Below are 12,917 nucleotides of genomic sequence, written 5' to 3' on the forward strand. Positions count from 1 at the left end.
CTCTTGCGTTCATTGCACACATAGTCAGGGTACATGCAACAGTTTGGGCCGCCTGGCTCGTTGCGAACTAATTTTCCAGATTTGTATGTAATTATGACATAACATTGAAGGTTGTACAATGTAACAGCAATATTTAGACTTAGGGATACCACCCGTTAGATAAAATACGGAACAGTTCCGTATTTCACTGAAAGAAAATGTTTTTTTTGTGTGACCATATTAATGACCAAAGGCTCGTATTTCTGTGTGTTATTATGTTATAATTAAGTCTATGATTTGATAGAGCAGTCTGACTGAGCGGTGGTAGGCAGCAGCAGGCTCGTAAGCATTCATTCAAACAGCACTTTCGTGCGTTTTGCCAGCAGCTCTTCGCAATGCTTCAAGCATTGCGCTGTTTATGACTTCAAGCCGATCAACTCCCGAGATTAGGCTGGTGTAACCGATGTGAAATGGCTAGCTAGTTAACGGGGTGCACGCTAATAGCGTTTCAATCAGTGACGTCACTCGCTCTGAGACTTGGAGTAGTTGTTCCCCTTGCCCTGCAAGGGCCGCGGCTTTTGTGGAGCGATGGGTAACGATGCGTCAAGGGTGGCTGTTGTCAATGTGTTCCTGGTTCGAGCCCAGGTAGGGGTGAGGAGAGGGACGGAAACTATACTGTTACACTGGCAATACTAATGTGCCTATAAGAACATCCAATAGTCAAAGGAATATGACATACAAATGGTGTGGAGAGAAATAGTCCTATAATAACTACAACCTAAAACTTGTTACCTGGGAATATTGAAGACTCATGTTAAAAGGAACCACCAACTGTCATATGTTCTCATGTTCTGAGCAAGGAACTTAACCGTTAGCTTTTTTACATGGCACATATTGCACTTTTACTTCTCCAACACTTTGTTTTTGCATTATTTAAACGAAATTGAACATGTTTCATTATTTATTTGAGGCTAAATTGATTTTATTGATGTATTATATTAAGTTAAAATAAGTGTTAATTTAGTATTGTTGTAATTGTCATTATTACAAATAAATAAAATACAAATAAAAATTGGACGTTTAATTGGTATCGGTTTTGTTTTGGTCCTCCAATAATCGGTATCGGCCGACCTCTAGTTTGTACAGTCGTGGCCAAAAGTTTTGAGAATGACACGCATATTAATTTTCACAAAGTCTGCTGCCTCAGTTTGTATGATGGCAATTTGCATAAACTCCAGAATGTTATGAAGAGTGATCAGATGAATTGCAACTGAATCCCCAAAAAACATCCCCACTGCATTTCAGCCCTGCCACAAAAGGACCAGCTGACATCATGTCAGTGATTCTCTCATTAACACAGGTGTGAGTGGTGACGAGGACAAGGCTGGAGATCACTCTGTCAAACTGATTGAGTTTGAATAACAGACTGGAAGCTTCAAAAGGAGGGTGGTGCTTAGAATCATTGTTCTTCCCCTATCAACCATGGTTACCTGCAAGGAAACACGTGCCGTCATCATTGCTTTGCACAAAAAGGGCTTCACAGGCAAGGATATTGATGCCAGTAAGATTGCACCTAAATCAACCATTTATCGGATCATCAAGAACTTCAAGAAGAGCTGTTCAATTGTTGAGAAGAAGGCTTCAAGTCGCCCAAGAAAGTCCAGCAAGCGCCAGGACCATCTCCTAAAGTTGATTCAGCTGCGGGATCGGGGCACCACCAGTACAGAGCTTGCTCAGGAATGGCAGCAGGGAGGTGCATCTGCACGCACAATGAGGCAAAGACTTTTGGAGGATGGCTTGGTGTCAAGAAGAGCAGCAAAGTAGCCACTTCACTCCAGGAAACACATCAGGGACAGACTGATATTCTGCAGAAGGTACAGGGATTGGACTGCTGAGGACTGTGGTAAAGTCATTGTCTCTGATAAATCCCCATTCCGATTGTTTGGGGCATTCGGAAAAAAGCTTGTCCGGAGAAGACAAGGTGAGCGCTACCATCAGTCCTGTGTCATGCCAACAGTAAAGCATCCTGAGACCATTCATGTGTGGGGTTGCTTCTCAGCCAAGGGCGAGGGATCACTCACAATGTTGCCTAAGAACACAGCCATGAGTAAAGAATGGTACCAACACATCCTCCGAGAGCAACTTCTCCCAACCATCCAGGAACAGTTTGGTAATGAACAATGCCTTTTCCAACATGATGGAGCACCTTGCCATAAGGCAAAAGTGATAACTAAGTGGCTCAGGGAACAAAACATCGATATTTTTGGTCCATAGCCAGGAAACTCCCCAGACCTTAATCCCATTAAGAACTTGTGGTCAATCCCCAAGAGGTGGGTGGACAAACAAAAACCCACAAATTCTGACAAACTCCAAGCATTGATTGTGCAAGAATGGGCTGTAATGTAAAATGTAAAACCTGCTGACCAGAAGGTCCTGTGTAGATGGTATTTTCATCCAAAAACTACCAGGAAATAACACTGATTACATTTATTTGTTTCAAACTTTTACAGTGTTAGTTTCAACAGCCGTTGTACAAGACGCGACAAAAAAAGACAAAGAAAAACAGAATTTGGACCTTTCATTGTTGATGATGATACCTTGTCTACGCTCGTCCTCTTGAAGGAGGGCTTGTAGGTAAGGGTGTGTGTGCGTGTGTGTGTGTGTGTGTACCTTGTCTACGCCCATTCTCTTGAAGGAGGCCTGTAGGACCTTGAAGTTGTTGATGAACTCATGTTCCAGCCGGGCTGCGAACTTCACCTTCTTCAGCAGAACACAGCCAGGGAACAACATGTCCATGAACTGACAATACACTGCACCTACACACACAACATTTACAAGTTAGCATATCATTCATTATGACATTAATCTAAATGATTGAAATGTGTGCGTGTTACCTGAACACAGTTGTTCTATCTTGGTGTAGGTGAGCCGTAGAGAGTCGTTGACCCAGGACAGCATCTCATGACGACTCAGGTTCTCCAGAGCCGAAGAGATGGAGAATACATTCACCGCCATCAACCTGCAACACACAGGCAGGCACAAACAGAGTTTAAGATTATATTACATTAATAGTCATGAATGGTTAAAACACAATCCTTTTACGTTAAATCTCATGTTTACAAAAACAGTGTTCATGTTTGAAAACAAGGTTAAACATAATCGAATGAAACACCTAAGGGCACACACACACACACACACACACACACACACACACACACACACACACACACACACACACACACACACACACACACACACACACACACACACACACACACACACACACACACACACACACACACACACAAAGGCTCTTAGAGACACGAGAGAGCGAGAAAGAAAGAGGGGTGGAGAGAGAGACAGAGAGGGGGGAGAAAGAGAGAGGTAGAGAGACAGAGAGGGGGACAGAAAGAGAGAGGGAGAGAGAGATGGGAGAGTGAGAGGGGGAGAGAGGGAGGGGGGAGAGACAGGTGGAGAGTGAGAGGGGGAGAGAGGGAGGGGGGAGAGACAGAGGTGGAGAGTGAGAGGGGGAGAGAGGGAGGGGAGAGAGACAGAGGTGGAGAGTGAGAGGGGGAGAGAGGGAGGGGGGAGAGTGAGAGGGGGAGAGTCGGCTGAATAATCGGTATCGGCGTTGAAAAATCATAATCGGTCGACCTCTCGTAGGTACAGCTATAGCTCATCTCTTGGCAGTAGTACTGTAGACTACTTTATCACTGACCTCAACCGAGAGTCTCTTAGAGCGTTCACTGACACCCCTATCAGACCACAGCAAAATCACAGTCTACTTGAACAGAGCAATACTCAATCATGAGGCATCAAAGCTAGGGATGCTATATCGATATATATCGGTAAGCATATCAGAATCGTCCGATATTAGCGAAAATGCCAACATCGGCATTGGCACAATATCTTGGTTAATAAACGCCAATGTGCAAAATCACTGTCAAAACTGACATGCATACCTATATAAACGTAGGTAGATGGCGTAATGAAGCCATGAAAAATATAGCGCTAAACATGCAACACAGCATTCCTAACCCACAACGTCTGCTGTGTGGATCGAGGAGTCAACAAGTTCATCAGTCATTTGAAAGAGTAAGAACATTTCAGCAAGACAACTCAATGGTGAAATCCATTAACGACAAGATAATGGAATTCATTGCCCTTGACAAATCAACTGTCCTCTGTCGCGGATGATGTTGGCTTTCGCCGACTGGTCGGGGTCCGGTACACACTACCAAGTAGGCGCTATTCTTCCTGTGTTGCACTACCGGAGTTACACAGTAGTGTTCAAACGCATATCACTTGCTATGGGCTTCAATGCCATTAGCTGTCACGACTGACATTTGGACTAGCGATGTCAGCCCCATGAGTATGCTAAGTTTGACAGCACAGTGGGTCAACAATGATTTCGTACTGAGGAAAGCCGTATTGCTCAAGAATGTGCTGGTTCTCATACCGCTGCTGCCATTTCAATGGTATTTGAGAACATGTTTGAAACATGAACACACTCCTAGATCCATTCTAACAACTGAATGGAGAAATAAGCTCATCAACTGCATCTGCAGCAGACGTGATGCCCTCGGTCATGGCATTGAAACGCCTGCTCAACTAAACTGCCCACACAGACCGTGGGGTTAATTTGGAAAGTACTCTACAAGAGGCTGTGATTCGATGGCATTCTCTCTGAGCCTCTTGACTGTGTCGTCACCGTGCTCGTTGTTAGGTACAAGGACCGCTACTTCTTTAACAGGCATTCTCTCTTTACTGTGTCGCCACCATGCTCGATGCTATGTACAAGGACCACTACTTCAATGCAGACAAGAAACAGGGTTTACCTGAAATGTTACTGACACAGCTGGACACTGACAGTGCGAACCGAGGAAGAGGCCACGGACAGACACTGAAACTTCACTGCTTGACACGTATGATGAAATCCTGGAACGACTGAACAATTGAACAACGAAACAGCACAGCTGAAATAGTGAAAGAAGTAGGTTTTATTTTGTTTTACTGGTAATGGGGACATACAGTGCCTTGCGAAAGTATTCGGCCCCCTTGAACTTTGCGACCTTTTGCCACATTTCAGGCTTCAAACAAATATATAAAACTGTATTTTTTTTGTGAAGAATCAACAACAAGTGGGACACAATCATGAAGTGGAACGACATTTATTGGATATTTCAAACTTTTTTAACAAATCAAAAACTGAAGAATTGGGCGTGCAAAATTATTCAGCCCCCTTCAGTTAATACTTTGTAGCGCCACCTTTTGCTGCGATTACAGCTGTAAGTCGCTTGGGGTATGTCTCTATCAGTTTTGCACATCGAGAGACTGAAATGTTTTCCCATTCCTCCTTGCAAAACAGCTCGAGCTCAGTGAGGTTGGATGGAGAGCATTTGTGAACAGCAGTTTTCAGTTCTTTCCACAGATTCTCGATTGGATTCAGGTCTGGACTTTGACTTGGCCATTCTAACACCTGGATATGTTTATTTTTGAACCATTCCATTATAGATTTTGCTTTATGTTTTGGATCATTGTCTTGTTGGAAGACAAATCTCCGTCCCAGTCTCAGGTCTTTTGCAGACTCCATCAGGTTTTCTTCCAGAATGGTCCTGTATTTGGCTCCATCCATCTTCCCATCAATTTTAACCATCTTCCCTGCTGAAGAAAAGCAGGCCCAAACCATGATGCTGCCACCAGCATGTTTGACAGTGGGTATGGTGTGTTCAGGGTGATGAGCTGTGTTGCTTTTACGCCAAACATAACGTTTTGCATTGTTGCCAAAAAGTTCAATTTTTGTTTCATCTGACCAGAGCACCTTCTTCCACATGCTTGGTGTGTCTCCCAGGTGGCTTGTGGCAAACTTTCAACGACACTTTTATGGATATCTTTAAGAAATGGCTTTCTTCTTGCCACTCTTCCATAAAGGCCAGATTTGTGCAATATACGACTGATTGTTGTCCTATGGACAGAGTCTCCCACCTCAGTTGTAGATCTCTGCAGTTCATCCAGAGTGATCATGGGCCTCTTGGCTGCATCTCTGATCAGTCTTCTCCTTGTATGAGCTGAAAGTTTAGAGGGACGGCCAGGTCTTGGTAGATTTGCAGTGGTCTGATACTCCTTCCATTTCAATATTATCGCTTGCACAGTGCTCCTTGGGATGTTTAAAGCTTGGGAAATCTTTTTGTATCCAAATCCGGCTTTAAACTTCTTCACAACAGTATCTCGGACCTGCCTGGTGTGTTCCTTGTTCTTCATGATGCTCTCTGCGCTTTTAATGGACCTCTGAGACTATCACAGTGCAGGTGCAGTTATACGGAGACTTGATTACACACAGGTGGATTGTATTTATCATCATTAGTCATTTAGGTCAACATTGGATCATTCAGAGATCCTCAATGAACTTCTGGAGAGAGTTTGCTGCACTGAAAGTAAAGGGGCTGAATAATTTTGCACACCCAATTTTTCAGTTTTTGATTTGTTAAAAAAGTTTGAAATATCCAATAAATGTCGTTCCACTTCATGATTGTGTCCCACTTGTTGTTGATTCTTCACAAAAAAATACAGTTTTATATCTTTATGTTTGAAGCCTGAAATGTGGCAAAAGGTCGCAAAGTTCAAGGGGGCCGAATACTTTCGCAAGGCACTGTACATAAATGCCAACAAAATAACTTTTTGGTCAGTGTGTGTTTGTGTGTTTCAGCTATTTAACTATACTAGAATACTTAAAACAGCCAGTAAAAAAATGTTATATCGAGTTTTTTGACAAGGAAAATATCATATATCGGTATCGACCAAAGATGTAATATGGGTGCCAAAGGAACTGAATAATATTAAGAAATGCTATAGATGGAAAGAAAATAGTGTGGAAATCTAACAAAAATCAATTAGGCAACAACAAATGCAATACCTTCTAGACAATTTCCTGGACAAAAGATTTCACTGTAATAGTGAAGGTGTAAACTTGGCAGTAGAAAACCTAAACAGTTCATTTGACCTCTCAGCTTCGCTATTAAATTTAACAATTAGATTAACAACAATGACAAATGGTTTGATGAAGAATGAAAAAACCTAAGAAAGAAATCGAGAAACCTATCCAACCAAAAACATAGAGATCCAGAAAACCTTAGACTATGCCTTCATTATGGTGAATCACTAAAACAATACAGAATACACTACGGAAAAAGAAGGAACAGCACGTCAGAAATCAGCTCAATGTAATTGAAGAATCCATAGACTCTAACCTTTTACAGCTGCACCAGCGAGAGCATCCTGACTTGCTGTATTACCGTCTGGTATGGCAACTGTACTGCCCTCGACCGGAAAGCCCTACAGAGGGTAGTGCGGACGGCCCAGCGCATCACTAGGGGTGAGCTTCCAGCTATCCAGGACGTACATGCCAGGTGACTGAGAAAGGCCCGAAGAATTACCAAAGACTCCAGCTACCCGAGACATGGACTGTTCTCCATTCTTCCGTCTGGCAGGCGGTACCGGTGCATCAAGGCTCAGATCAACAGGCTCCAAAACAGCTTCTATCCCCTGGCCATAATACTGTAACATGAGTTACCAAAAAAGCATAACATGAAAATGAAATGGAACGTTGCCCCTAAAATAAATGAAATAATGAATATATGAAAAGAATGTGTTGGTATATACTGGGCCAAGACTACACTAACACACTGTTTGTGAAGATAGTTACCCATCATGAAGTAAGTCTTTAAGGTTGCAGGGGGCGGTGTGGGGCGTGTCCAAGCCACAGGGGCCATCTTGAAGCGACTGCAAGTCCATGGTGGGGGAAGGCTAGCATGTTTTTGTTGTGTGCTTAGAGGGATTTTAGGGCTCTTTCGTTGTCCAAACCAATGTTGTGGTGGTAAAATAGTGGAACAGTTGAGAGCCATCCTCTTCACTTGGGGGAGTAACAAATACTTCGTTGGACTTGGACATCCATTCAAGGACTTAAAGGCTCAACAACAGGTTCTAATAGGACTACGCTTTCCTCATTGAGATGCTAACTGACAGGACTATTCATTTGTTGTTGATTTATTGAAATATTATTTTGTTGTTTATGCTAAACCCCATATGATACTTCATATCAATACATCATTGCACTAAACAAGTTTCCCAATTCTTATTACTGACAAGGTTGGGTGGTATAAGCAGGTTTGATAAATGGCAAACAAGTACTGATCTCCCACTCCCACAGACTATCCCACACTGACTTAAGATGGCACTGACATACATGGTCACCCTGTTTCTAGACAACTTTTTTATATTGTTTTATTTCTTACATTATTCGCAGATAGCATTTCTTGTATTATTACCTACAGCCGAAATACTAGATCTGCGGTCACTCACCAGAAATTCATCTTCTCTGACCTGGATCCATTGTTTGAACTTCCAAGGCAGCTCTATTCATCCTGGGGTCTACACAAAAACACCAATGCAGGAGAAGAGGAAGAAGTGGGGCCCTAGTCAGACTCAAGAGGCATGCATCCCATCTACCACTTCTGAGTATACAGAGCATTCGGAAAGTATTCAGACCCCTTGACTTTTTCCACATTTTGCTACGTTACAGCCTTATTTGAAGAAAAAAACAACTGGTTTTTAGAAATGTTTGCACATTTATAAAAATATATTTTAAAACAGAAATAACTTACTTACATAAGTATTCAGACCCTTTGTTAAGAGACTCGAAATTGAGCTCAGTTGCATCATGTTTCCATTGATCATCCTTGAGATGTTTCTACAACTTGATTGGATTCCACCTATAGGCAATGCTTTTCATTGACCATTTAGGCCAAATTGAACTGATGCATTGGTGATGTTCAACGTCAATTCACTGCAGGGCCGGCGTTATGGCCTGGCACGCCCTACCGTACCTCCTTGTCCGTCCAAATAAAATATAGAAATATTGATCATTTATTTGATAGAGACACGCGCCAACTGAAAGACGCATTAGTCTCAGTTAAAGCATACAAGCAAGCAAAACAGCACCTCTCTGTCTCAGTATGTGTAGACCATGTATCTGATGCTGTCTGGACAGCACCTCCCTGTCTCAGTATGTGTAGACCATGTATCTGATGCTGTCTGGACAGCACCTCTCTGTCTCAGTATGTGTAGACCATGTATCTGACGCTGTCTGGACAGCACCTCTCTGTCTCAGTATGTGGAGACCATGTATCTGTCTAAATCACTTCTATGCTCGCTTCAAGGCAAGCAACACTGAGGCATGCATGAGAGCATCAGCTGGTCCGTACCACTGTGTGATCACGCTCTCTGTGCCGACGTGAGTAAGACCTTTAAACAGGTCAACATTCACAAGGCTGTGGGGAAGAATGGATTACCAGGACGTGTGCTCCGGGCATGTGCTGACCAACTGGCAGGTGTCTTCACTTTCATTTTCAACATATCCCTGATTGAGTCTGTACATCCGTAGCCACTCACATCCGTAGCCATGAAGTGCTTTGAAAGGCTGGTAATGGCTCACATCAACACCATTTTCCCAGAAACCCTAGACCAACTCCAATTTGAATACCGCCCAAGCAGATCCTCAGATAATCAAATATCTAATCCACTCCACACTGCCCTTTCCCACCTGGACAAAAATAATGCCTACTTGAGAATGCTATTCATTGAACGCTGAGCTGGAGTCAACACCATAATACCCTCAAAGGCCATCACAAAGCAAAGGATCCTGGGACTAAACACCTCCCTCTGCAACTGGATCCTGGACTTCCTGCCGCACTGATCCTCAACACTGGAGCCCCTCAGGGTTGCATGCGCAGTCCCCTCCTGTACTCCCTTTTCACCCACTACTGCATGGCCAGGCACGACACCAACACCATCATTAAGTTTGCAGATGACACAACAGTGGTTTGATCACCAACAACGAGACAGCCTATAGGGAGGAGGTCAGAGACCTGGCCGGGTGGTGCCAGAATAACAACCTATCCCTCAACGTAACCAAGACTAAGGAGATGATTATGGACTACAGGAAAAGGAGCACCGAGCACGCCCCCATTCTCATCGACGGGGCTGTAGTGGAGCAGTTTGAGAGCTTCAAGTTCCTTGGTGTCCACATCAACAACAAACTAGAATGGTCTAAACACACCAAGACAGTCGTGAAGAGGGCACGACAAAGCCTATCTCCCCCCCCCCCCCCTCCCCCCAGGAAACTAAAAAGATTTGGCATGGGTCCTCAGATCCTCAAAAGGTTCTACAGCTGCAAAATCGAGAGCATCCTGGTTGCATCACTGCCTGGTACGGCAACTGCTCGGCCTCCAACCGCAAGGCACTACAGAGGGTAGTGCGTATGGCCCAGTACATCACTGGGGCTAAGCTGCCTGCCATCCAGGACCTCTACACCAGGCGGTGTCAGAGGAAGGCCCTAAATATTGTCTAAGAACCCAGCCACGCCAGTGATAGACTGTTCTCTCTAATACTGCATGGCAAGCGGCACCGGAGTTCCAAGTCTAGGACAAAAAGGCTTCTCAACAGTTTTTACCCCCAAGCCATAAGACTCCTGAACAGTTAATCAAATGGCTACCCGGACTATTTGCATTGTGTTCCCCCCCAACCCCTCTTTTACACTGCTGCTACTCCCGGTTTATCATATATGCATAGTCACTTTAACTATACATTCATGTATAGGGGCGGCAGAGTAGCCTACTGGGGCAGAGTAGCCTAGTGGTTAGAGCATTGAGACTAGTAACCGAAAGGCTGCAAGATCGAATCCCTGAGCTGACAAGGTACAAATCTGTTGTTCTGCCCCTGAACAGGCAGTTAATCCACTGTTCCCAGGCTGTCATTGAAAATAAGAATTTGTTCTTAAAAGACTTGCCTAGTTAAATGAAGGTAAAAAAAATACATTTAAAAAATGTACATACCACCTCAATTAGCCCGACTAACCGGTGTCTGTATGGAGCCTCGCTACTGTTATTTTTCACTGTTGTTTTCATTTCTGTACTTACCTATTGTTCACCTAATACCTTTTTTGCACTATTGGTTAGAGCCTGTAAGTAAGCATTTCACTGTAAGGTCACCTATTGGTTAGAGCCTGTAAGTAAGCATTTCACTGTAAGGTCACCTATTGGTTAGAGCCTGTAAGTAAGCATCTCACTGTAAGGTACGTTTCACTCTAGTACGCTACACCTGTTGTATTTGGTGCACGTGACAAATAAACCTTTGATTTGATGGAGGAATGTAGTAACGTACTAGAGGATAAAAAGACAGACAACACAACTGTCAAAAAGAAGGAAAACACCTGGGCCATTTTATGTGACAGACTTAATGGATCGACACGGATTAAAGAGAAGGCCCGTCACAGCGTGTTACCGTCATCAGGCCCGTCACAGCGTGTTACCGTCACCAGGCCCGTCACAGCGTGTTACCGTCACCAGGCCCGTCACAGCGTGTTACCGTCACCAGGCCCGTCACAGCGTGTTACCGTCACCAGGCCCGTCACAGCGTGTTACCGTCATCAGGCCCGTCACAGCGTGTTACCGTCATCAGGCCCGTCACAGCGTGTTACCGTCATCAGGCCCGTCACAGCGTGTTTCCGTTATCAGGCCCGTCACAGCGTGTTTCCGTTATCAGGCCCGTCACAGCGTGTTACCGTCATCAGGCCCGTCACAGCGTGTTTCCGTTATCAGGCCCGTCACAGCGTGTTACCGTTATCAGGCCCGTCACAGCGTGTTTCCGTTATCAGGCCCGTCACAGCGTGTTACCGTTATCAGGCCCGTCACCGTTATCAGGCCCGTTACAGCGTGTTACCGTTATCAGGCCCGTTACAACGTGTTAGCGTTATCAGGCCCGTTACAGCATGTTACATAACATCATCATTAATACCAAGGCTGCTCATATCATAAGCCCCAATTCAATTGTTGTACAAAATGGGCACGTAAATAGCCAAATAAAAATAGTTAATTTTCTTTAATTTATTTTCTTTCCTTGAGTTGAACGGACACCCTGTGCTGTGGAGAAGCAGCAGTGTCTGGATCTTGCACCAGCAACAAAAACACCAGACAGGCCAAGCAAACGCCCCAGAGCTGACATGAACCAAGCTCATATTGATGTTTTGGAGCTGGGGCGAGAGAAAAATCTACTGCAGATTGAGGTCCTGAATTTACCAAAAGAGCTACTGTGAATTCACAAACAGAAACTCCTTCAGGGAAACAAATGCCCACTGTGTAATGAATGCTGCTCTTTTTATGTATTTAAGCAATTATTTATTAAAACAATTGTTGGTAAAATTATGATTAAATGACTGAACAAATCATTTTAAATGGAACTGTAACTAAGTAAACTTATACTCTGTTTTATTATATCTGATTAACTATATGAGTTCATAAGAAGAGATTATGTGACACGGACAAGGAATAATTAAAGTTAATGAACACCATTTCAACTAGGAAGAAACGAATGGGTAATGGACTGTGAAACATATAAGGTCGTTACCCTATGGTTGAACCTACAGAAACTTAGCTCTGGGGTTTTTAGATAACCTAGGAATGCACTCACTGTCTTTTCTGTTAATTAGAAATGTCAGCTCAGTGGTGATCGATAATGTTGAGGGGTCAAAAGTTACCTGGGAGTGTGTTAGTAAGTTAGAATGACATTTTTCGAGAGGAGGGGATTCTGTTAAAGCACTGAAATGACATCATGATCTGTATATAAATTGTTGTTCGTAGTTAAGTGGGAGCGCGCTCCGAGAATAAATTTTGTTACCCATTATTGAAAGACTGGTCTGCATCTATTTTATGCAAACAAGAATCTTACAAATTCTCATAAAACAGATTAAGGGTTTTCAATTTATGAAAGCACATTGGCATAATTAAATGACAGTAACAACAATGCTTTCCCAAGCAGTGTCCTCCAGTCTTGTCCCCACTCTTGTGTTCTGGTGCTTCCAGTGCCACCATGTATGGCATTGAGAA

At 43.6% G+C, this 12,917-nt stretch overlaps 1 protein-coding gene across 14 annotated transcripts in view; it reads right to left on the reverse strand.

The window, feature by feature from the left end:
- Positions 1-12,917, reverse strand: part of LOC135506264 (microtubule-associated protein RP/EB family member 3-like) — a 42,289-nt gene that overhangs the window by 24,036 nt on the left and 5,336 nt on the right. For 3 of the 14 annotated variants that reach the window (XM_064925785.1, XM_064925788.1, XM_064925787.1), the window contains exons 2-6: positions 8,644-8,864; positions 8,338-8,406; positions 7,682-7,888; positions 2,874-2,998; positions 2,650-2,795 (exon numbers count right to left, since the gene is read on the reverse strand). In XM_064925785.1, coding sequence (XP_064781857.1) covers positions 2,650-2,795; positions 2,874-2,998; positions 7,682-7,770 — 360 coding nt within the window. In that variant the 5' untranslated portion in view covers positions 7,771-7,888; positions 8,338-8,406; positions 8,644-8,864. Of the gene's footprint in view, positions 1-2,649; positions 2,796-2,873; positions 2,999-4,817; positions 4,956-7,226; positions 7,534-7,681; positions 7,889-8,337; positions 8,407-8,643; positions 8,865-12,917 lie in introns of those variants that run through there. The other 11 variants (XM_064925798.1, XM_064925796.1, XM_064925799.1 and 8 more) reach the window with 8 other exon arrangements.

Source organism: Oncorhynchus masou, chromosome 19 (assembly GCF_036934945.1).
Source record: "Oncorhynchus masou masou isolate Uvic2021 chromosome 19, UVic_Omas_1.1, whole genome shotgun sequence".
NCBI lineage: Eukaryota > Metazoa > Chordata > Actinopteri > Salmoniformes > Salmonidae > Oncorhynchus > Oncorhynchus masou.